Genomic DNA, 20,371 nt, shown 5'->3' on the forward strand with positions numbered 1-20,371 from the left:
TCTCTATTTCATAACCCTGCAGACTGGTTTTAGCTCTAGCTAAAATCCTTCGCTCAGGTGTGGCCTTATTAACTCAGGTGTAGAAAAGACAGGCAGGGACATACAGGCAACCCTGTCAAGATGCTCAAGAAGGCTAGGTTTTGTTTTATGAACCTCAATAAGAGATTTACATTTAACTATAACAGCTCCAAGATTAATGAAACAACGCCCTTTAACTACTTTTTGCCTAGTTTGTTCTTTTTAAAAACTTTACATATACTCCAGCAAATGAGTGCGCCTTCCAACACTTATATTTGGGGGTTTTTGGTTTGGGTTTTCAACTGAATAATATAGTTCGCCCACCTACCATATTAATTAAAGCTTCTAGTTTCTCTTCAGCTGGCAAGCAATGTGCATTGTGATCTATCTGATGATGCACCCCATCTGCACCCCCCGTTTCAAAAGTCTGCGTCCACCCGTGTTGACAACAAACACTGTCCTTGATAGTTGATGGTTTCTAGCAGCAAACCAACTTCACTGCCCTGGCTGGAGAAGTCCCTTGGACTTTTATTTAAATGCGATGTGTGTGTGCGCGTCCTCCCACCCAGCACTGCACCCCTCCCGTCCCGAAGCCCCACGTCCACGCAGAGCTGTTCAGACCCCGTGCTACAAGCCAGCCCGGCAGTCGCTGCATGTTCCTTCAGCCTCCACAGTTCAATCCCGTCATTAAACAATCACGTCCCTTTGAAGAGCACTGTTGCCTTTATTAAATGTGGATGCAAGTTGAATGCGACAGCTAATTGCACAAGTTTAGCTAATGAGAACACTCCCGGTGGCTGGCTGGCTGGATCCAGGGTCTTCTGTGGGATAACGAGTTGATAATATCCCCGAATCCCAATCCACCCATGGTGGCGGGGTTTGCTTCTAATTATCACATATACTTTCCCTTATTCATTCTTGACTGGCGGCTCGAGTTCTCTCCCGCAAAGCTCCCTACTTAGCCTCTTAATTAAAAGACCCTGGTTAATCAATTTCTTTGCAAATCGTCATGAGGGCGATTAGCAGGACGCCCCTCTGAATGATCTTAATTGAATTAAACCTAGTTATGGGAGCTCTTCGTAGAGCTATGGAAGTAGCGAGGCGTCTTATAAAGAACAACCGCCCTGGGACCAGCAAGCAGCAGTTTGCAGCATGGAAGGAAGTGGTGGAGAGCGTCCCAGGGGCGCTAAAATGTTCGCACAGGACCACACAGACTATTTACAGACATAAAAGCTGCTCATTATTCCCCTCCTCACCAGGCTCGTCCACCCCCAGGATGTATTATCCTCCACTGCTTGCATTGCAGGACTGCACAGAGGCCCCAGCCAGCACCGTGGTCCCCGCGCCCATCTGGACACGTGGACAGACATGACCGTGGCCTCAAGGAGCTTGCCATCCAACCCCCCCCAAGAATATCCCCAAGAAATGCTGCTGTCAGAAGCTGGCAACATAGGCATCTCGACCTTCCCATGCAGACCCCACTTCACTCAGCACGGGTGCAAGCCCCTATTGAATGCACAGCGGCTCCGTGCCCCTGGCCAGGCACGGGTGCTGCATGCTGCTCACTTACTCTTGATCATGCTGACGTCGTTGGCTCCATCGCCGATGGCCAGCGTCACGGCCTTCTTGTACTTCTTCACCAGCTCCACCACCTGCGCCTTCTGCAGCGGTGTCACCCGGCAGCAGATCACCACCTTGCACATGCAAGCCGTCCGCACCAGCTCCTGCTCCAGGTTCCCCTCCAGCGCATAGGCCTGCACGGGGAGGGAGAGAGACAGCACGCTCTCAAGAAGGTGCCCGGCCAGCTCCCGGCACGGGACAGAGCCGAGCAGCGCAAGTCCAGCGCAGCGCAAGCCAGTCGCGGTGCCCGGAGGATCTAAGTCGGTGGCTCTCAACCTTTAAATCGACTCGAGACACCCTTGTTGGACTGAGGAATGCCTCTGGAGTGCCAGCTCTGAGCTTTCACTTGTTTCTCTACTACAGGAAAATACTTGCAAGGAAAATTTTGCAAGGAAAATACTTCCTCGGCAAAGAATTCGGCGAGCCCACAGCAGGAAGCGAGCTCACAAGGCTCCTGCTCCAGGCAGGAGCATCCCTGACTAAACTATTCCAGCCAAGTGTCTTTCCAACCAGCTCCTGAAAACTTCCAGAGAAGGACTATTTCGATGGAGATCCCACAACTTCTTCAATGATGGACCACCCATCCCCGACGTGGGCAAGGGGACTGAACCTGCCCCCCGCACTGCCTGGGGGGAAGGAGCAGCCCACAGGAAGCGACGTCGGTCACCAGGGCAAACACTGCTGGTGCTAAAAGCCCTTTGCTTTTTGCTTTTTCTGGCTACCGGAGAACAGGGCGGCTCCGTGCAATCGGCTGCATCTCCTGCCTGCGTCTCTCCCTAGCCAAGCTCGAGCATTCGTCTGGAAGTAGCTGTCCCGCACACTACAGGGCCGATTTCCAGCCACGCTCCCATTTCCCCACGTGCCCAGCTCCTAATGGCAATGCTTCACCATCCTCACCAGGCTGTGGCCATTGATGATGAGGCCGTACACCCCGTTGGCTTGCTCCTCAGGCAGGATGCACGACTTCTTGGTTTTCTTTTCAAACTGGACGTTCGCTTCGTCGCTTTCCGAGAAGGACTCCGGCTTCATCTTCTTCCGGGCATCCCTAAAGGCAGCGAGCATGGACACAGAAAGGCCCTTGGTTTTTACAAATCCCAGCTACAGCAAAAGGAAAACGCGGAGGCTTGGGCTGGTGAGCGGGATGTGCCAGACCCGAGGAGGTACCAGAATAACTCGCCCTCTGCAGCTGGGGCCCTTTCACAGCTGGATCAGATCAGACCCTGCAGAAGCCCCCCTAAAATCCCCACAAGGGCCCATCACATCCAAAGGATGCTCTAGTGAGACCCAGCCCCGACTTCACGGTTACACCAGCAAGCTGCGCCAGGAGAAGGGAGACGAGGGAAGACCAGGCGAGAGCAGCCCCAGCTGCCACCCCGAAGCCGAAGCCCCGCGCCAGCTGGCAGACCTCGTGCCACCTACCTGAGCTCGGTGAGGACATCGTTGGAGGTGCTGCCCTCGATGATGAAGATGTCGGCCATGTCATCGTACAGCAGGTTGCAGGAGTAGCCGATGTTCACCGCCGTCTCTGGGAACGCAAGGACCCCAGGGATGCGCCAGCAGGAAGGAACCAGCCCCCTGATGGCCCAGAATGCACCCCATTTACACGGTGGGGAGCAAGGATACGCAGACCCCTTGGTGCAGACGGACTGGGGTCTCAGCACAACAGACTCAGCACGGTACATTGCCTGCAGCCAATGTGCTGGGGCCGTCAGAGGAGACCGTCAAGGCAAGACCCCGTCTGCCATGCGCGGACAAGGGAGAGAGGCGCGTGGTCTGGAAGCAGCGAGGCTTCCTGCCCCGCTGCCCAAGGACGACACTCCTCCCTGCCTGCCCGGCCCCGCTGTCTGGAAGGAAATACCAGCACGGCAGGGTCTGGGTTGGAGGCAGAACCAGGACACGAGCGAGAAGTGGGGGACACTGGGTGCCACGGCCCTGTTACCTTGCTTGTCTCCAGTCAGCACCCAGAGTTTAATGTGGGCCTTGCTGAGGGTCTCGATGGTCTGCGGGACCCCATCCTGCAGCTTGTCCTCGATGGCCGTGGCGCCCAGCAGCTGAGCAGGGAGCGGGAGAGAAAGGATGAGCTTTCCCACATGGCCGGGCAGTCGTTGCAGCGGTGCAGGGCTCCCACCCGCCCTCTCCTCTCCACCAGCAACTCCAACGAATGCACCAAAAGCAGCCAGCAGGCTGGGCATCCCGGGCTACGGCCCACCCCGACAGCTCCCTGGCTCGCTCAAACCCCCTGGGTACATCCCTGCATATGGTGCCACCCCCTACATCCCTTATGGCCAGACGGGATTTGCAAGGAGTCGGCTAGCAAAGCTGACACGGCAAGGAGGAAAACTGGCTCCAGCTTTGCAGGAGGCTGCATGACAGAGCTCAGGGGCCTGGCTCCAACTCCCTGGTCAAATTGGTGTGGACTGGGGGGATGTTGCCTTCCTCTGTAGCAGGGGCACGGCCGCTGCTTGCGTCCTCTTGAGCATCTATCGACATTTCATAGAAGCGGGACTTGGGGCAGGTTCGGGTGTTAGGTCTGTGCTGTGTCAGGGCTGACAACAGTCCTGTGCAGACTTCAGACGGTGGTTGTGTGGGATGGTTTGGGCAGGGCTGATGCCATGGGGCAGGGGTGGGACTGGATGTGACCCCTGTAGCTCCCTTCCACCCCACTGCTCCGGGATTCTCCATCTCATCACAAGCCAGCTGCTCAGACACCCGTGCAAGTTGAAATAAAACAGTCCCGGTGCCCAGTGGCCAAACACGCCAGCTCCCCAGGGCAGAGCCCAGGCCACACGCAAGACCAACCATTAAGTCTTTCTCGATCTCCTCGTACAACTTGGACAGCTTCTCTTCCCGCCCTTCCAGGACCGTGCTCGCTTGGTGGTGCCGCTTGATCCAGTCCTCAAAGTATTTTTCCTCCAAGTTTTTGAAGGCCACGACCAGCGTCCGCAAGCCTTCCCCAGCAAACTCCTGCAAGGCGCCAGAGGGACGGGAGACATCAGAGCAAAACCCAGTTTCCTACTTGGTTTTTACAGAGTGGCTTTCTACACGCCCTCCTGTGTTTGCCAACAACTGCCCCGGCTTTTGCAGGGAATGCAGTGAAGAGCTGCACCTGACCCAGATCACAGCTTGTTTCCCCGCTTTGCTGCCAGCCTACCATTTACATGTGGCCACATCCCAACAGGCTCTCCCAAATCTGACTGCAGCAATTTTCCATTGGCAAGGCACCTGTGTTACCATGCAGGCAGGGGAGCCACCCTCAAGGTTTTCAGACTGGCACGTGCAAAGTAAGACCAGCCGCATGTGCAAAGTAATGATCACACCCTAAAAATGGCTGTCCAGCTACAAAAAGGGCCAACCAGCTATGAAGCGAGTGTCTGAAAATGTTTAACAACTCTAGAGCTGAGTTTCTACCCACCCAGCTTTCATTTGATCATGTAGCAGAGCCCCAGGGTGAGTGATTGCCATGAATACAGGGGAGGAGAGGGGTCACGAATGCACGGGAGGAGAAGGGTGACTGGGAGTGCAGGGGGTAGGGGGGACATATTGCAACGGTGATGGACGTGTGATGATCCGGTCAAACACAGCAGTGGGATGGGGTGTCTCGCATGTCCGCTGCGGCGGTCACCCCCCATGAACGCTCAATGCCAGCAGCTGCATGTTTGGCACATCCACCACCGTGGAAATATAGACCCCGACACCAGCAGGAAGCATGCCTTTTTCCCCCGCTCTGCAAGAGCAGGGACTGGTCTGTCCACCATCACCCTCCTCTTGGGTCCCCCAGTGTGGGAACGGCTTAAGGGCAGCTGCCCCAGGAAGATGCTGTATCCTCAGCACATGCCCCATCTGCTACAGCTGCCCCATGCCACCTGCTTCCGGGATCGTGTAATGTGCCCATGTAACCCCTTTCTGCTGCCAGGGGCTGCGCGCCCCACCGAGCCTGCTGAAGCTCTGGGGCTCCGTGCCAGCCACAATTTAGACGACCCACGCATCCGAATACATGTCCCGCTGCCCTGTTGTGCTGCAATCTGGGCAGGCTGGTCTTCAGCCTCGGCACTGCGTGCTCTTAAAAGATGCAACCTGAACTGAGCCCTGGTTAACGGTTCGGGCTGGAGAGCCCGTCACCCTGCCCTGAGAGAAACCAGGAGCCTGGAGCTAAGACTCTCTGCACCGGCCTGCCAACATGCTGCAGCTTTTCCAGACAAAGGAAAGGGAAGCTGGTTTATTGCCTGGTGCCGCCTCCACCCTCGTCTCTGCAGGACCCACCCTGAAGGGCGACGGTCAGGCCCCGCGGTCCATCTCACGCAGCCCCCCACACCACTCGGATCTCAGGCTGCCCCTGGCCTGGGCTATATCTGGAAAGGCTGACAGCCTCGCTACCCATCATCTGTGGTCTGAGCTCTCCAGACGCTGCTGCGCGAGCGCCTAGATGCACGCGATGTTTATTCAGCTGCTTCCCGAGTGTGTGCAGAACAGCCTGCCCTTAAGGAGGAATGAGGGGCTCCTTCCAGGGTGCTCGAGAGATCTGTCGGCCTCGCTGCTAACCCACTCCCAGCCGCGAGAGTCTCAAAGAGAGGGGATGCCCAGCCGGCCGGCCAGCGGGCTGCCGAGGGGTCCCCTCGCACGCAGCACTCACGTTCAGGTGCTCCGTGGTCTCCTCCTTGAGGTCCCCGCAGGAAGGATGCAGCAGCTCGTAGAGGATCGTGTCGGCCCCTTTGCAGTACAAGGTCAAGTTGCCTTCTGGGCTCCGCACTAAGAGCAAAGTGGAGAAAGGCGCTGAGAAACCCCAGACCCTGGCACGCGGGATCTGCGGTACTCGCCTTATAGCCCAGGGGCATTGCACCTCTGCCATGGGCGCTCAGCCTGTCAGGGGCCAAGGGACACATCTAGTTTGCACAGGATGGAGAATGGGGCAGCTGCTCTCCTCTCTAGAGGTGCCCGGCAGACCGCAGGCCCCAGCCCGTACCGGCTCCTCTTGACCGGAGCAGATGCCCTGTCAGACCCTGCAGGCAACATACAGAGGAAAGGGCGTCTACAACCGGACGCCAGGCCAGCCTGCCCTCCAGGCCCTGGTTGTGCAGGCAGCCAGTTCACCGTGCTACCAAAGTCTGTGCCCACAGTAAGCCCTGGTGCGTCTGCACCCCTCTGCCCCGGGACTGCTCCCTTCCTGACGCTGCTCGAGTCTCTTCTCCTCCTGCTCCCAGATTCATCGCTCAGGTTTTTTGCAGCTGAATGCAAAGAACAAGCTCCCCATGTTGGGGAGTCCTTGCACCTTCCCCCTCAGGGCTGGGGGTCCCCACTTCCCTCCTCTCTGCTAAGCTGATGCCAAGGACAGGCTCAGTCCAGATGTCGGTGACTAGCACGTGAGAGCGGGGCACAGGCCCGTGACCCCCCACCGCTGGTGCAACGCCCCCAGGTACACGTCACGGTCCCAGAGTTCACCTCTTCCCTGTTGGACTGGCCAAGCAGTCATTTGCTCCCCTTTCTTCTCTACATGTTGGGGGTTTGAAGCCTCCCCCAGAGGTGCTGGATGCATCCCAGGCTGGGGATGGGGCTGTGCCAATGCTCCTATGGGGACCAACCCCGCAGGGTCCTGGCTGGAGGGTCTCGCCCCTGCGCTCGGGGTCAGGCCGATGCTGCATTGGGGCAGGAGGGGATTTTCCCCCTGGTCACATTGGTACATACTGGGGGAGGTTGCCTTCCTCTGTAGTGGGTGCACAGCCTCTGCATGAGATCTCTTGAGCCTCTATTAACCTTTTACAGAAGCAGGATGTTGGTGGCTGTGCCCCCCTGCTTTCCCGGGGCAGGGGCAGGTGTGATGCCTGGGGCTGTGTCAGGACAGACTCTGTAGGTTTGCCCAGAGGCTGGACAACGGGTTGTCTGGGCTGGTTTGCACAAAGTTGATCCTGCCTCACGCAGGGCTTGGACGAGTTGTGACCCCGCAGGTCCCTTCCAACCCTGCTTTGCTATAATTTCAAAGTAATCGTGGGGGGTGGGGAGGGGTACAAAACAGTTGGAAATCTGAAACGTATAAAGCCCCAAGATGCAGAAGTCTGTGGGCAGAATCGGGAATCTGCCCGACTGCAGGACAGACGCTGAGTATCTGCATCCACCCCACCCATTAGCACGTGTACCTATGTCTTCTCCACTGTGTAGCTGCTAGTGGTCATTTGCCTGGTTGCTCAGATCCCAACAACCAGGGCACAAGGCAGAGAAGTTTACCTCTGCCTCTTCGGACAAAATAAATGAAAGGACCGCTGTAACTCTGAGCGTAAGGGCTGCTTTGCTGCGAGGGAGGCGAGATGCATTGCCTCCACCCCTCTGCAATGAAGACCTGCATCACGGAGGGCCAGCCCCTGAGACATCCCTTTTCTTGCCCACATTAGGGTTTGTGTAGTGCCTGCCCTGTGGCATCTACCTGCCCCGGCTCTCCCGAGTGCCCCTTCCTAGAAAACCCACGAGGGCAAGGACTCGCCACCCAGAAAGCAAAGACAGACACGACCAGGGGCACGCACCGATGACCGACATCCGTTTGCGCACATTGTTGAAGTCCAGAATCGCCAGGAGCTGGTAGGTCTTGGTCTCCCCCATCTCCACCACCGTAATGGTCTCCGGCGTGCGGGCGCGGAAGACGAAGCCGAAGTTCCTGGCGGCGGTGACGAGGGCTCCCTCGTCGGGGGACTGGGCCTGGTACACCAACTGACCTGCCGGGCCGAGGGGAAACAGCACCGTCAGGAGGGCGCGGACTTGCTCCTGACACCAAGGGAGTTCAAGCTCTCAGGCTCCTGCTCATCCAACCCTCTGCTGTGCCCTATTGCTAGGGTAGCACTAACGGGCATCTTCCTCCACCTCTCTCTGCCCCCCACTCACCCAGGCATGCTAGGATGGGGAAGCTGTTAAACCCCAGAGGCCCTTCTTCGAGGTTGTTTCCTAGCCTCTGCTCCGGGGTTATATCTCCTTTCTTGAAGGACTGCTCCCCAACCCAATGGTGCTCCCTTCCAGGGTTGTGTCCTTTCCTCAGTTTTAGCTGCCTGCTGCCAGCCACTCTCCTTTCATTGATCTCCTTCGTTGGACCAATCTAGCTACCGTGTGCTTTGCTGAGGAAGAAGGGGAGGGAGAGCCCCTTCACTGGAAGCTGAGGAAGACAAGCACAGCCCCCACCTGGAGCACTGGCTCAGCACGATTAACGAGCCGCTGTCTAACGAGCTGCAGCCTGCATTGCTCCTGTGTGAAGGAGGGAAGCAGGAAAGAACTTCATTCCCAGCACTGCTACTAGCTCACTGCTCACGTGGTCTCTGTGTCACATGTACAAGCGCTCTGCATCACGTGTACAAGCGCCCTGCGTCATGTGTACAAGCGCCCTGTAGCTGCGAGTGCAGCAGTGTCCAGCTTCTGCACAAGGAGCCGCAGGGAGCACAAGGCTCTTGTGCTCTATCCTTTACCAGCATGCAAGTCCTTTGCACATTATAAGGACCCACTGCAGTCTTCAAGCTACAAGGACCATGGCTGCTCAGCTCGGTGCTTTCTGGGAGCCTCACCTTCCACCTTCTCCTCCGGCATCACCGTGTGGCACAGCGAGAGCAAGCGGAAAAAACTGTGCGTCGGGGCATCATTTAGCTTCACGGCTTCCACCAGGCTGTGGTCGTGGAACACAAACTTGGGGTCGGCCAGCGGGTTGTAGGAGAAATCCACCTTCTCCGTCTCCTGTAGAAGGAAGGATCCCCGTCACCGGTGCAACGTGTCACCCGTACCCCCTTCACTCCCAGTAACTCCTCTCCTCCCATGCATTCGTGGCAATCACTCATCCTGGGGCCCTGCTACACAGTCAAATGAAAGCCAAATGGACACCAGCTCTAGAGTTATTACACATTTTCAGGCACTCACTTTATAGCTGGTTGTCTCTTTTTGTAGCTGGACAGCCATTTTCATGGCATGAACATTACTTTGCACATGTGGCTGGTCTTCCTTTGCATGTGCCAGTGCCAATTAAATTGCCAGTTAATTGTGTGATCATTATTTTGCACCTGTGGCCGATCTAAATTTATTCTGTAATTCACTAGTTAATTGTGTAATGTATGTCACACGTAGCAGAGGCCTAAGGTGCTTCTCCCCACCCTACCATGCTCCTGGGAGTTGCTTTTGTAGGACACCAGCTATAGGAGCTAAACGGTGCATGAAGAACCGCTGTGGGGTGTGTTCTTGCTCTGAGGCAGCATGCTATTGATCCCAGTAGCTGCAGCCAGGAGCAGAAGGTGGAGGCCTCACTGAGCAGGGAAATGCTGTGCTGCCTTCCCGGAGCAGGGAGCAAACCAGCCTGGAGAACAGGCTGATTGCAAAAGGTGAAACTGCAGCACCAAGCCCCTAGCCCATCTCCGTTTCTACATAAAAGGTGCCCAGCCCAGAGCAGGGCCCAGCAGAGCAACAGCCAGCACGTGGGTCTCAAATGTGACATCCTACTAGGGGAATGCACCGCAGGAGCCTGCCCAGGCCCCGACCCCACTTCAGCCCCGTCTATGCTGAGATCAGAGTTTCCAGAGAGTGACTCACGGCTCCAGCAGCCCGCGCTGGCATTTGGCGCTGACCAGACGAGCAACGTCCCCTGCCAGGATGCAGGGTAGAACTCGGATGTGCAGGAGAGCGCCCGGCCTCTGACCTGCCGGTGTTTGCCTGGGGGCAGGGACCTAGCACATCCCACCTGGGGTAGTGGCTTGGCCAGAGAAAGGCATTTTCCCCTTAAACTAGCCAACCCTTCACATGCTGCTGCCTGAGAGAGGCAGGTCTAGAGGCAGAGCAGGGAGGGCATGCCGCCAGGTTTGCCAAAAGTTATTTATGCACCTCCTGTGCCAAGAGCAAAATAAAGGATGACTGGAAATGGGTGCATGGAGCAGGATGTGGGATCAGAGCGTACCCACACACACACACACACACACACACACACACACACACACACACACACACTTATCATTCGTTAATTTAATTGCCACACAGAAGTATCTAGCGTGCGCGGGGCAGAGGCACCGTTCAAGGGGAGGAAGGCAGGCCGGGAGGGAGGGTTGTACAGCAGGGGTAGGGCTGCGCCTCATCCCTGCTCACCGCCTAGTTTGCTAATGCTCGCGGTTTTCCTGAAAGGTGCAGTGCTCGGGGGTCCAAGCAGATGTTCGTCCATGCTGGTCTGCTACCTGCACTCAGGGGTGCTAAATGTCCTGCTCATAATATACCCTGAGCATCCAGCAAAATGCCCGGAAAGGCAGGGGAGCCATGGGCAGTCGGCTTCTCAAAAGCAGGCTCTGATGATCTTATTACACCTGTCAGGGGCGGGCTCCCTGGCCCCAGATGCCAGACCCTGGGGTTGCATCTGGGTGGACATGGCACGTGCCCATCAGCCTCTAGGCAGGCAGGCCCAGGGGATCACAGAGCCTGTGGGCAGCTCATTGCTTACCTCGGTAATCTCAATCCTATTCCCCATCAGGTCGTACACATCACCTGCGGGTTAGAAACAGGCGGCTGTCACTCATTGCATACACGCTTTGAGCCTCCGGTGCTGGGAAGCGCTGGTTAAAGTGGCTTTAAAAGTTTGGGCCAAGTGAAAAGGTACTAACAAAAGCACATGACCGGGTAGCAAGGAGTGGTGACTGCAAGGGCTGCGCTGTCTAAAATGGAAAAGACCATCAGGGTAACCTCCCTGTCCGTGCATGGGAATGAAGAGGGGCCGATAACAAGGAGACACAAAGTGACTTCCACCTGCAAAAGATATGGTGCAGTGCAGTGCCCCAGGGGTCGGTCCTCAGACCATTTTTTTTCAATATCTTCCTTAATGACCTGGAAAATGGGCTGGATGCACCCTCAGCAAGTTTGCCGATGACACCAAGCTGTGGGGAGTAGTAGATACACTGGAGAGCAGGGCTAGGACCTCTACACATTGGAGGATTGGGCCAAAAGAAATCTCAGGAGGTTCAACAAGGACAAGTGCAAAGTCCTGCACTGGGGAGGGAACAGTCTCCTGCACCGGTGCAGGCTGGGGCGACGGGCTGGGCAGCAGCTCTGCAGAAAAGGCCCGGGGGGGGGACAGGGGACAAGAAGCTGGACAGGAGCCAGCAGTGTGCCCTTGGTGCCAAGAAGGTGACCGGCATCCTGGGCTGCATCGGTAGGAGCGTGGCCAGCAGATTGAGGGATGTGATTCTTCCTCTCTATTCAGCACTGGGGAGGCCACATCTGGAGTCCTGTGTCCAGTTGTGGCCCCCACTGCAGAAAGGATGTGGACACATTAGAAAGAGTCCAGTGGAGGGCAATGGAAATGGTTGGGGGGCTTTGATTAACAGTGTTACAGCAGGCTAACTAGCCTGCTGTAACAAATTATTCCCCGAGCAGGGGTATTGCTTAGACGGGGGTTGCTCTCTAGGTTATTTTTGCTCTATAAGGTTGCTTGCTCTATACTGAATCATAGGAGTGGGGCTGGAAGGGACTTCCAAAGTCACATCTAGTCCAACCCCTGCCAAACCATCCCAGACAAATCCATCATCTAAACTCATCATAAAACTGCCATCAACCCTGTCACAACAGAAGACATCACACCCAAATCTGCCACAGGTAAAGCAGGGGTTTGTGGCGGCCAACGGCCTGCTGCTATAAAAGGGTGTTAATAGATGCTCCAGAGACCCCAGACAGCCAAAGGCAACCCCCACCTCCCCCCAGTCCAGACCAGTCTGACCAGGGAAAAAATCCCTTCCTGACCAATGCAACATCAGTCTGACCCTGAACGGAGGGGCAAGACCCTCTAGCCAGGCCCATTTAAGTCCCAGCAGGAGCGTGGCCACAGCCCAATTAGTTTTATAAGTGATTTGGCTTCTCCTGTTTTGCTTGTTTTATACGTTACTTCGTTCTCTTCTGTAAGCCGCCCTGAACCCGTGTTGGGAAGTCTAATAAATAGGTAAGTCCTTTCTTCCACAGACCACATGCTATTTCTGGGGACTGAAATGAAATGAAACAAAACCAGCGGGCAGTTCGTTTAAAATTAACCACAGGCCGCTCTTTTTTCATCCAGCATGTCATTAAAGGGGAGCGCTCGTGGCCACTAAATGTGTTGGGAACTAACCACTTAGCCGGATTCACCAAGGGACTGGACACGTCTTTGGAGGAAAGGGGCATCGGCCGGTATTGAGCAGGGGAGCGAGGGGCACGGGTTGTGCATCCCAGCTTCCTCGACCTTATAGACTTCATAGACATTAGGGCTGGAAGGGGCTTTAAACGCTGGGGGCTGCAAGGGAGAGAGGAGCAGGGGAAAACCCAGCGCGCTGGGAGGGAGGAAGCGGCTGCTCGTACCATAGGACTTCCCGTTGATGGAGCACTTGTTGAAGGCCATGATGTTCTGGGTGAGCGTCCCCGTCTTGTCCGAGAAGATGTACTTGATCTGCCCCAGCTCCTCATTGAGCGTGGTGGTGCGGGCCTGCGCCGGCGTGTCCTTCAGCGGGTAGTACATCTTCCGGTCCCAGTCGATATAGAAGCTGTTGCCCAAACGAATGATCTCCACGCTGGAGGGGAGAAGGGGAGACGAGGGGACACGGGTGAGTCACAGAGCGGGTCCCTCTTGCTTCGGCGCTGGGGCCAGCGGCTGCAGTCGGACATCGCTGTCAGGACGGAGCGGGATGACGTGTCCCCGGGGTCAGGCTACAAGCATTGCAAGGGGCCGATGCCGTGCACCGCGGGGTAACGCCGCTCGCTGCTCCGTGCTCGGGCACGCGAGAGCTCTCCACCACGTAAAGCAGAAGCCAGGAAGCTGCCACTTACCTGACATAGAGGGAAATGGGCACCACGGTGTTCAGGATGATCACGTAGGACCAGAACATAAGGAACCCCGAGTAGGCAGCAGCGTTCACACCCTCCGCCCACGGCAGGTAGACCTGGAAGTAGTAGCCCTTGTCGTACTCCCAGATACCGTTCCCAATCGCCAGGATGAAGCACATCAGGGCCAAGAAGGCAAAGATCTGCATGACAGAAAGAGATTTATTGCAGAAGCAAAACGGGGCTGGTGTTCATCACAGCAAGCCACAGAGACAGCAAGGCAACTTGTTTTATGAGGATGAGAACAAAGACTGGGTTGACGGCACTTCACACCAAAGACCTTGTTACCTGCACCTCGATCAAAGCATGACAGACAATTCAACCTCGGGTGCTTCGGGATGCTGGAAGAGCACGGCAAGCAGCTGTTGCAAAGCACTACGTCGCAGGGCACGCTGCTTCTTACACCCCTGCTTGGAGCGGGCTGGCAGAAAAGCTGCGATCACTGACCACTTCCCCCCGGCCATTTGCAGGACGCCTTACGTGGCCTGACGCAAAACTTCCTTAGAAACTAAAGGAGGGAATTTCTGAACGCGACGTCCCGCGCTCAACTCAATATCGGAGCCCCTCCTTCCAAGGGACCAAGCAGAGTTAATTGCTAAACTAAGGGGCGGGGGGGCGGGGATTCAATGGTTGCTTAGATACCAGTGATCCCTATCTGATTACTTTTACTTCGTGCAAACAGAAGACAACACCTACCAGCAAGGCAAACACTCTGACCTCTGAAAAAGTCTGCTTCCCAAATTTGAAAGCGATTCCTGGCATACCGGACTGGAAGCGTCATTTCCAGAGCGCAAAGGGCAAGTAGAAACTGGGAGCTGTCCAAGGACCTCCGAGCAGAGCCCCAAAAAACTATTGCACAAGCAAACATTTTCATGGTCGAGGACCCATCCCGGGCAAAGGCAATGTGAAAGGACCAATAAAACCTTATCAAGAGGGATGGATAAAGCAAGAAGCATTAATGTCAATGAAGGACAGTTGGAAGGTGACAGAAAAGGGAAGCCTGAAGGCATAAGTGAAATGTCCATGGGCCGCTGGCCTTTGTAACATCACACGAACGAGGAAAAAAACCTTGGGTCCATTGCTAAGAGTGAATGGTAGCACGAGTTACACGCACAGTATTGCAGAAAGGGAGCTCTCGGGTGTGCATCTGCAGCAGCAGGGTGTTGGCTGTTTTTGGCTCTATTTAGGGGATCTACATAGAGGCTTATGGGGGTAAGGGTGGCTTATTGCCCAGGACACTGGACTTGGAGATCTGGATGTGTTTGCCAGCTCAGCCACAGCCTTCCTGCATCACCATGGGACAGTCGCCATCTCCAGGTACAGCTTGCCATGCCTGTGAAAGGCAGGCAGCATTTCTCCTCCTCCAAGATGTATTGGGAGGTGTTGTTAGATCATGCTGACGGGTGCCATAAAAGAAGCCTCATTTCCCCTAACACCTTCTGCTCCGCTCCCACGCAGGTGCTAAAAGCGGCAGGTTGTGCGTTCATACTCCGGCGTTCACGAGGAAAACACCAGGTGCCACTTGAAGCACTCACGCGATGGAGCACAAGTGCTACCCGGCCTCTCCCCGTGTCCACCCACTCACACCCATGGTGTGCTACGTGGGCACATGACGCATGGGCTTGGGCAGAGGGCAGCGGCCTGCTACGTTTGCTTTAACAATCATGCAGAGGCGTGAGGGAGCTGTTAGCCCGGCAGCTACAAAGCCTCGTGTCTGCTAGGGGGACAAGGCAGTGGCTTGGGTCTCTGTGTCCCGTGCATTGCAGCAAAGCAAGGGCTGTGCACATCTGGGTGCAACATTGGACACTGCCTGCCCCGATTGCAGTGGCACCATCCAGTGCAGGGCACTCAACACCTGCCAGCACAGATCCCTGCAGGACGGGGCATTCCCAGACCGCTCCCGAGAGACACTGACTTCTGAGAGCGAAGCGGGAATGCCAGACCGTGACCTGAAACCGTCTCCATGCCTTTATTAGTACGCAGAGTCCTGCTCCTCTCGCTGGAGCAAACAGGCACGTGCAGCTGGCACAGACAGCTGTTTACCAGACACAGCTCCTTCGCGGGGTTGGGGTGGAACAGCCGCCCTTTATCTGATGCAAGTGCACAGCCCTCGCACGAAGGACGCTCCATCCTGCCGGACAGCGCGTCCCCGGCTGCAGAACACGAACTTCCAGCTCGGCTCTCGAGGAAGGACTGCGCTTCCCTCGCGGCCTCCGTGGCTGCAATCGGAGCCACACACGAGCCTTTCCCAGACAGGAGGAAGGCCTGAGTGCTTCTGCCCCATCCCATTCACAGCACAAAAGGGGCTGCATTTAACTGGGACAGGGATGGCAGGCCCTGCTTAATAATTACTTTGCACCTGGAAGCGTTACAGACCATTGCACACAGAGCAGCCCCTCCTGCAATTTGGCCCGAGCCAGACGGGTTTCACCTGCAATAAGATTATTTTTAGCTGTGACCTGGATTCAGCAAAGGGCAGCACTGTGCATTATCCAGGCTTTGCAGTGCAACCTGCTACCTACTCTTCGGGTCCATCTCCACTGTCCGGGGATGCTGCTTCCCCTCTGGAGCGGGAAGGAGCTGGCCGTGGGAGCAGATCTGCTTAGCAGCAGGGGGTTGAAGAACTGAGTTATACTTAAATAACCAAGTACCAGGTGCCTTAAAAATGCCTGAGAGGGGGAAAGGCAAGACTTGATCCCTCAGTCTCAAAGGACCCAGGACGATGCAGTGAGCATCCGCTTGCTGCATGAAACAAAAGGCCCATGTGGAAGTGGAAGAGGAGGGGTTAACCCCTGAGCAAAGGCAAACTTCTGGGCTCCACAATTAGCATCGCAACCAGCAGCTCCACCTTGGCCCCATCCCTCCTTCCCACTGCCAGCACCCCCAAGGGATCTAGGCTGGCCCTTCACACCTCTCCCACCTCTGGCCTGCCACCACCTCATGGCCTGTTGCTGATTGTGCCCTTTTGGTGCCTCTCCCTGGCATTTGGGGTGCACATTGTGTTCTTGCTAGCAAGGATCCTGCATGTTCGGGAAGCCCCAATATTCACTTGTGCATCCGTCTTAGAAGCTCTCACCTCCAGCGTCACTGCCAAAAATGAGGCAAGCAGGGACTTAACAAGTCACATGCCTGCCCCCTACCAGGTTGCTCGGCTTGAATAATACACCTGTCCTCTTGCTCGTCACAAAGGCTGTGTGTTTAAAGACTTTGGATAGAGTCCCCTCCTTTCCCCCTATATGTCTGACCCACGCCAGATGCCCAGGGATGTGCAAGCTGTATAACACCGGGGTCTGTGCACATACAGTGCAAGAACCATGCTGTGTACGGACACCTGAGCTAGCGCCGTGCACGCTAATGCCTAGGCCAGCTGCACCCCGTCCAAGGATGGAAACTCCATCACAATCATTTCCATTGTCCTTCTCTGGACGCTCTCCAACGTGTCCACATCCTTTCTGTAGTGGCTGCAGTGGTGGAGACACAGCTGGACACAGGACTCCAGATGTGCCCTCCCCAGTGCTGAATAGAGGGGAATAATCACTGCCCTCAATCTGCCAGTCAACGCTTCTACCAATGCAGCCCAGGATGCCGGTAGCCTTCTTGGCACCAAGGGCACACTGCTGGCTCCTGTCCAGCTTATTGCCCACTATCACCCCCAGGTCCTTTTCTGCAGAGCTGCTGCCCAGCCCGTCACCCCCAGCCTGCACCAGTGCAGGGGATTGCTCCATGCTAAATGGATGACCAGAAAGGGATGCATGAAACCATGCATGGGTGCTGAGAAGCAGAAGAGCAGAGGCACTCTGATCCACAGGCAGGCTGAAGGGAGTGCGAGTTTCCCACAGATTCAGCATTCACCCTGATGCAACAGGTGCTTGTGGTGACAGAGATGTGACCCCCTTCAGTCCCCATCCAGCAGTCACTACCGGAGTCCACCCTCGTGCTATGCCTGGGGCCGGCACATATCAGATCCTCATTCACAAAGCCCTGACAAGCAGCAGCACGAGCTATCCAGCCCCCGACCCGCTCCAGAGGTGTCCTGAACATGTGGCAGCTGCCGCCTCATGCCAGAAAGGACAAGGACCCGCTGCCAGAGGTGCATTAATCTGAGCTCAAGCATCCGGGGGGAGTCGTGCAAGCCAAGGCACAGGCTCCACTTCTCTCCCGAGTCCTTTTAGAGAAGGAAAGAGACCCAAAGAGCTGGGCAAGGCTCAGCTGGAGAAACACCACTGATTTACACCCAGAATCTAGTCCCCTGTGTTTGTGGCTGAAAAAGCTATTTTATCAAAAAAAAGCTGCTGGCAAAGGTCTCGTGGAGGGGCTGACTCGGCCACATTTAAGCAGGAGCTCTTCTACAAGTGGGGTGGAGGGTTGAACTACTATCGTGTGCAAAGAAGCCGCGGCGGCTGGGACCAGGCGTCCACACCACTGGAGCTGCTGCGTAGCAATGGATTTAAAGCAGGTAGTCGCAAGATTTGCAGACCCCTGCGATGGCCCTGAGGTAGCTGGTCTGAGCTCTGGTGTACTGTCATTTCAGTCGTGGCTTATTGCCGAGAGAAACAAGTGGGCCAGGGCATGCTGCGAAAGGCATGGGTTGGGTTGAAGCTGCTATTGCAGATGTGGGTTAGGATGAATTGGTTCATACCCAGCTTATTGTCCACTGTCACCCCCAGGTCCTTTTCTCCACTTTCCATCAATGGGGACTACCCTACGTAAGCAGCTTCATGCTTCCCAACATGCCGCTTGGCAAAAAGTGCCAGTCTCGGGTTATTACTGAGCCCCCGGTATTTTACACGGAGAAGCAGAGAGTGCCAGGCAAATGAACCAACCTGATTACCGAGAGCTGAGCAGCCATCGCTGAAGATATCAAGGAAGCAGGAAAGAGAGAAGGAAACGTTAGTGTTGATTTAAACTGAAAGCCACCCACCCCGCCAGGGAGATGGCACGGGCAGGCTTCAAAGGGACTCCCGCAGAGCAATAGCACAGGAGATGAAAAGCCAAGAGGAAAGGGCCTCGACGCTGTTGATTTAACGACTGAGCCTTTCCAGGGCTTGCGACAGGCTCGAGAGCCGCTATCGGTGTCCTCGCACGGAGGGGCAGGGGTATGCCTAAGCACCGAGCACATCTGCAGGCAGGACTCACCAGAAGCACAAGGAAGTTCATTAGCCGATCGATGCTCGTCCGTTTGAATGTTGTTTTCCCACTGTTCTGCATTAACTTGGTGTCTGGCCCTGGAAAAGCAAACACAGCTGTGATTCACACTGGTCACGCTCAGCCCAGCTCCAGCTACCTCCCTCCATGGCTCCCGGGCACTTTGCAAACCGCAAGGGACCCTCACAGCTTTGCAGGGAGGCGGGTATGTGCTGTTATCCCCATAATACAGATGGAGATGTAGAGGCATAGAGCAAGGAGGTCAGTTCTAATCCAACCTCCTGCTCAAAGCAGGACTATGCATCATTTAGTACCTTTTCAGGCAGGTGAGGCACAAATTGGCCCCGAAACCCTCCCCAAGTGCCATGCCAAACCCTGCCCTCTCCCTGCTCTGCTTTCTGCTTCCTGCCCCTTCCCCAGTCTACTGCAGGGCACACACAGAGGGCTGCCGCAGCAAGACCAGCCCTGACACGTGATTTTGTGCCCGGTGCAAACAGCTCTCCCAAAGGGGGCACGTCGGCTCTTCCCTCCCCCAGGAGCTGCGCGCCCGCGTCGCTCTGTGCTTTGCAGGGCGCCGCTCTACTCTACTCTGCTCTTCCTCCTACCAGCGAAGATGACCAGCCCGAAGCACCACTCCGTGTTCCTGATGGTGCAGCCTCGCAGCAACATCTTCTCGTTGTCCAGGGCGTATTTCTCGCCGTGGACCGTCAGAGTCCCCATGAACTTATCCAGTTTGTTGTTGGGCGCCTCACATTTGACTTCGCCTGCAGGTAGAAGACAACGGACAATGGGCGCGTTGCGTGGACTAGCGGGGCCTTGGCTCCAACGTGCGGCATCCCTCGCTGCACTCTGCGCACGGGCCGTTTCAGCCACAGAGCTCCTGGCCCCCAGCATTCATGCTGGAAGTGCTGCTTCTCCTGGGTACCGCAAGTTTAGACGATGGGTTTGTCTGGGCTGGTTTGCACAGGGCTGATCCTGCCTCAGGCAGGGCTTGGGCTAGATGTGACCTCTGCAGGTCTCTCTCAGCTCCACTTCTCTGTGATGTCTATGACCTCCCTACCATCACATGGAAACCCAAGGGTTCGGTTGGATCCCTTCGGCATTTGGATTTGTTTTGGCTATTGAACATGAGCAGAGCTCTGAGCTTAGGCTGCCCAGGTATCCCCGCACAACACTGCCCTGTGCAATGCAGACACCCTCTCCATCTATTCAACTCATCAAGGAGACGGCCGTGGGGTGACCACCGTCTGCACCAGGGAACCGAAATGCAAAGGAAGAGGGCTGTACCGTCCAGCAGAGACAAAGCCAAGCTGAGATCCGGGAGGGGAAGCCGGACTATTGTAGAGATAAGTGTATTAATGTAACCCTGAGGGCAATTAACCATGGAGCAGTTTCATCATGAGAGGGTTCAAAAATCAAGACCAGATATTTTTCGCCTGAAATTGATGCTTCTGTTCAGGCACGGCTTATGCAGACTATTTAGGCTGTGGCTGGTACCCAAGGATCCTTGTTGGGACCCAAGGATCCAGCAAATCCCGCCTTGAGAACAGTAACCCGCGGGAACTTACTGGATTCCCAAATTAACCCATGTCACCCAAAAACTGCCAAAGACCGTGCCACCCAGGCACGGCAGGAGAGAGCTGACTGAGCCCGTCGTATTGCTTCCTCTCCCGTCTCCCGCTTCCCAATACCTAACAGCACAGGACAGCCATCGTGCTGCAAACAGTCCTCTACATGGACCGGGGCAGCACCAACG

At 55.9% G+C, this 20,371-nt stretch overlaps 1 protein-coding gene across 2 annotated transcripts in view; it reads right to left on the minus strand.

Moving 5' to 3' along the window:
* LOC102384527 (phospholipid-transporting ATPase ID-like) overlaps window positions 1–20,371 on the minus strand; it is a 66,920-nt gene that overhangs the window by 11,782 nt on the left and 34,767 nt on the right. For both annotated transcript variants that reach the window (XM_025207499.1, XM_025207498.1), the window contains 13 exons: window positions 19,221–19,379; window positions 18,607–18,695; window positions 13,417–13,613; window positions 12,952–13,160; window positions 11,072–11,115; window positions 9,171–9,336; window positions 8,148–8,336; window positions 6,269–6,384; window positions 4,438–4,602; window positions 3,578–3,689; window positions 3,058–3,163; window positions 2,536–2,683; window positions 1,589–1,772 (listed from right to left, as the gene is read on the minus strand). In XM_025207499.1, coding sequence (XP_025063284.1) covers window positions 1,589–1,772; window positions 2,536–2,683; window positions 3,058–3,163; window positions 3,578–3,689; window positions 4,438–4,602; window positions 6,269–6,384; window positions 8,148–8,336; window positions 9,171–9,336; window positions 11,072–11,115; window positions 12,952–13,160; window positions 13,417–13,613; window positions 18,607–18,695; window positions 19,221–19,379 — 1,884 coding nt within the window. The remainder of the gene's footprint in view (window positions 1–1,588; window positions 1,773–2,535; window positions 2,684–3,057; window positions 3,164–3,577; window positions 3,690–4,437; window positions 4,603–6,268; window positions 6,385–8,147; window positions 8,337–9,170; window positions 9,337–11,071; window positions 11,116–12,951; window positions 13,161–13,416; window positions 13,614–18,606; window positions 18,696–19,220; window positions 19,380–20,371) is intronic.

The sequence above is a fragment of the Alligator sinensis genome, unplaced genomic scaffold (genome assembly GCF_000455745.1).
Source record: "Alligator sinensis unplaced genomic scaffold, ASM45574v1 scaffold783_1, whole genome shotgun sequence".
In the NCBI taxonomy this organism is placed as follows: Eukaryota; Metazoa; Chordata; order Crocodylia; family Alligatoridae; genus Alligator; species Alligator sinensis.